Raw genomic sequence first — 3,928 nt, 5'->3', positions numbered from 1 at the left:
ATTAGAGCCACGCCGCGTGTCGCAACGCGTGGGAGTGCAATCGGTTACATGCATTTCGTATGAACGGGGTTACATTAGCACAGCCCCGCGTGTCGCCGAGCGAGCTGACGCCACGCAGACCGCTCGATTCCGATCGGCGTGGGCTAGGTGATGGGGGAAGTGACGCGTTGGCTCGCTCCGGGCTAGTATCATATAATCACCACGTGGCTACGCGCATTCATACAAATTAATCAGCACGCGCGGCGACACGATACTGTAGTATAATCACAGCCCGTTGAGTCAGGCACCGTTGCGACACGCGTCGTGGCTCTAATATAACCCCGGCTTAAGAGAGCGGCTATGCTAGCACTGAATTCATAAATAGACATATCTATAAATTAGTAAGGAACCTTCGATGCGCAAGTCCGACTCGCATTTTGACTGTTTTTAATGACTAAAAGTCCAAATCCAATTTGTAATTTTTCGACATTTATTTTGTCATACATTTATTATCTACCTTAAGACTATTATAATTTATGTACAAAAATAGACTTAGAAAATAGTAACATAATTCTTTGATTACATAAATACTTTCATTTGGTAACTTATTTAAATAGACTTATATTATGAATCTATTGTATTTTCAAAACAACGTTTGTAAATATTTAGTATTTTGTTACTTCAATTATTACAAGCAAAGTTTCTTTTGGATAAATTATTTTCTGACAGCCGAATAAATTTCTAAGAAAACACGGTTCACAGACTAATTCCATATCGTATTCGTAAGAAACTTTCTAAGTCGTCTCAAATTTACTTATAACTCAGATACCTATTAATTTTATCTATAAAAGTATTTGTCAGAACTGGTTTCGCCCCAGAAAAGTCAATATTCTTTTTCAAATTCACAAAAGAGGCAATTGTTGAAGCAAGGAAACTTCTAGGACTTGTTACTGGAATATTCGATACTGTATATTTTGGTACAGGTGTAACAGGTATGGGAGATATACTACTTGTTACACTAGTGTAAAGATTTTTCGGTTTGCCAATCACAACAACTCTTTCCGTAGTCCCGTCGAAGTAAGGACTAGATGTAGTTGAAGGTACATTTATTTGTATGGGTATACTGGAGTATAAATAATCATTAGTTGGCTGTTGGTCTTTAAATGGTTTCTTTTGAATGAAAAGAGGCTTCAGTTCTTCATAAGATGGCTTGACTGTTGAAGCTGTAACGTAGCTTTTCTTTGGCACAAATTTTGGGTTCTTAGGACCAGTAAAAGCGGTGAATTTACTCTTATGAGGATCATACTTATCATATTTGTCATCATATTCTAATGAATAATCATTTCCAAAATATTCTTTAGAATCTGCATACTGACTGTAATCGTCTTTATAATGCTGTTCAGTTACCGGTTTAGTTTCTTCATTAGTACCATAATTATTATTCGTTAAATCATTGATATGCTTAATGTTATACGGTTGTTGATCTTTATAATCATAATTGATATTCTGATTGGCGTTATAATTTAAATTCTGATTTCTATTAGTGTCATAATCGCGATTGTTTACATAATTCTGATTGCTCTCAAAATTTCCGTTGTAGTCTTTATTAAAGTTCCTATTGACGTTGTAATCTATATTGTTCCTTGCTTTAAAATTACTATTAACGTTATTATCTATACTATTCCCTGTTGTATCATCGTCGTATCTGACATCAGCCTTGTATCCGTTTTCATCAGCTGTGTATGAGACGATCTGCATGCGACCGTCTGGCAAACGGACCCTGTATTCACCATTGGTTGCTGACCCGCGGCTCTGTTGGGAGTGGGAGAAGTCATCACCAGTTTTCTGGTCTTTCACAATGTAGGAGAACGCATAGTTTTGGGCCTGGAAGCAATAAACACAACTTGTTTTTAAATGTCCAGTTTCAAAGCTTATTGTTATACTTTTGTCTTACTTATCTGTTTGTAAATTCATATCCTACGAGTCATTTTATTCTTTTCTAGAACCATCTACATCATGTCTTACTACAGAAGAACTGTTAATCTACTATCAGATAATCTTACTAACTTACCTGACTACGATCAGAATTATCGTCGTTGATATTATTGCTTTCATATCGTTTCGAGTAGTCTGGTTCATTGACCTGAAAAACCAATAATATAATGATTGTGATTGCAAGATATATAAATGTTTACTAACTTTTGAAAATCTGTGACCTCTAGGGTTAAATGTGGACAAAGCAAAATGGAGGGTAGGTATGTATTAAAAAACCGGACAAGTGCGAGTCGGACTCGCGCACCGAGGGTTCCGTGCACATTTATAGGTATGTAAACGGGAATCGTGTCTTGAAGATATTTCTTGATTTTTCAGAGTGATTTAATACCTACATCCAGTGTATGCAGAGCCCTACTCTTAAGCAAAATGTACGCAGCTTATTACTTACAGACAGACATAACAAATCAAGATTTTCAGAATTTTCTAGTTGGTTGTGTTATAATAGCTACCTTCATACCAAATTTCAAGTTTCTAGGACAACTGGAAGTGCCCTATAGGTTTTCAGTGCACTGCTATTTGTATGGAAACACATTGTATGACTGTAACTTTTGATTGCGTTGACTTAGAAGTTTGATTTTTTCAGGGCTTCAAGGGACCGCAGATTTAAGTATTCTATATCAATTTCAGCTTGATACGTCCACGAGTTCCTAAAAAAAGGGTATTGACAGACGGACGGACGGGCAACAGAGTGATCCTATAAGAGTTCCGTTTTTTCCTTTCGAGGTACGGAACCCTAAAAACACAAAATTTAAAAAGAATAATGGACGAAATAAATAATGGTCGTCTGTTATAATGAAGTTATCTCAGTAATCGTCATCTTTACAGGATTGAATAATTTTGCACGATCATGAAATAATAAAGGTATTGTGTATGGCATAGTAGACTCATAACAGTGGGATTATAAGCTAGTTTGGAATTATTATCAAGTCATCATCATCATCCCAGCCTATATACGTCCCACTGCTGGGCACAGGCCTCCTCTCAGAACAAGAGGGCGAGAGGGGCGGGGGAGGGGTTATTATCAAGTACCTTGTAGTTATTGTAATTAACCCGGGGTTTCTGGTGAGCGTTGAGGTTTTGCTGGGCGTGGTCCGATATGGCTTTGTAAATAGGATGTAGGGCTGGCTGCTGATTCTGTAACAATTTAACAATATGTGTTTCTTCATATTAGTTTATATTTATTATTGCCCGGGCTTCGCTCGCGTAAATTGGGGTAACAATTAACATACATTTACTTTCTTCGATCCATTTTTTCGTGTTTTGATTGATTTTTTTGGAGGATTCATGGAAATATAAATACAGTAAGACGTTGTTTTAGACAGATGGTGCACATTTTGGAATTCAAAAATCAACCTACATACGTAATTAATCATTAATATTTCGTACCAACTCTGAAACCCTGTTTCGCTGAAACGTTAAAGATGTTAAAGTACTACGCGTTTCTTTTGTCGGCGACTTCCTACACGATATAGGATTGAGGGACATGAATTACTGTTGTTATCTATTTTAATATTCTTAATTGTCGATGAGAGACATATTGTAGCTTTCTATTATAAAAGAATTTTGAAAACCTGCCCCGAAATTGAATTCACTTATTTTTATTCTGCGGAAATTTTGCATAAAAAAGAAGTCTGTCCATCAGGGATATTGTAGCTTTCTATTGGTAATAGAATTATTTAAATCAGCTCAGTAGTTTCAGAGATTACCCCAACAAACAAAGAACCAAACAAAGTTGACAATTTTCTATTCCATGAGATTTTCTAAAAACCTTCCCTAGTGCACCTCTCTATTACTTTAGGTCCATCTATGCCAATTTCATGTCTCTAGCACCAGTAGTCTTGGCTATGCGTTGTCTGTCAGTCAGCAGTCATGGTATTGTTCAGGTAGAGTTAGG

At 36.5% G+C, this 3,928-nt stretch overlaps 1 protein-coding gene across 1 annotated transcript; it reads right to left on the bottom strand.

The window, feature by feature from the left end:
- Positions 1-571: 571 nt before the first annotated feature.
- LOC141444067 (uncharacterized) lies at positions 572-1,953 on the bottom strand. Its single transcript, XM_074109502.1, has 2 exons — positions 1,934-1,953; positions 572-1,882 (listed from the first exon to the last, which is right to left on the bottom strand). The coding sequence occupies exons 1-2, from the start codon at positions 1,951-1,953 to the stop codon at positions 790-792; spliced, it is 1,113 nt and encodes a 370-aa protein (XP_073965603.1). The 3' UTR covers positions 572-789.
- Positions 1,954-3,928: the final 1,975 nt, after the last annotated feature.

Source organism: Choristoneura fumiferana, chromosome 29, assembly GCF_025370935.1.
Source record: "Choristoneura fumiferana chromosome 29, NRCan_CFum_1, whole genome shotgun sequence".
NCBI lineage: Eukaryota > Metazoa > Arthropoda > Insecta > Lepidoptera > Tortricidae > Choristoneura > Choristoneura fumiferana.
Note: the sequence above shows the minus strand (reverse complement) of the source record. Positions and strands in the feature narration are given on the sequence as shown.

Coding starts and splice junctions, on each gene's coding strand:
- LOC141444067 (XM_074109502.1), bottom strand. CDS start 1,953: ATGAATTTACAAACAGATAA. Junction 1,883..1,933: donor ATGAATTTACAAACAGATAA/GTAAGACAAAAG, acceptor TTTAAAAACAAG/TTGTGTTTATTGCTTCCAGG.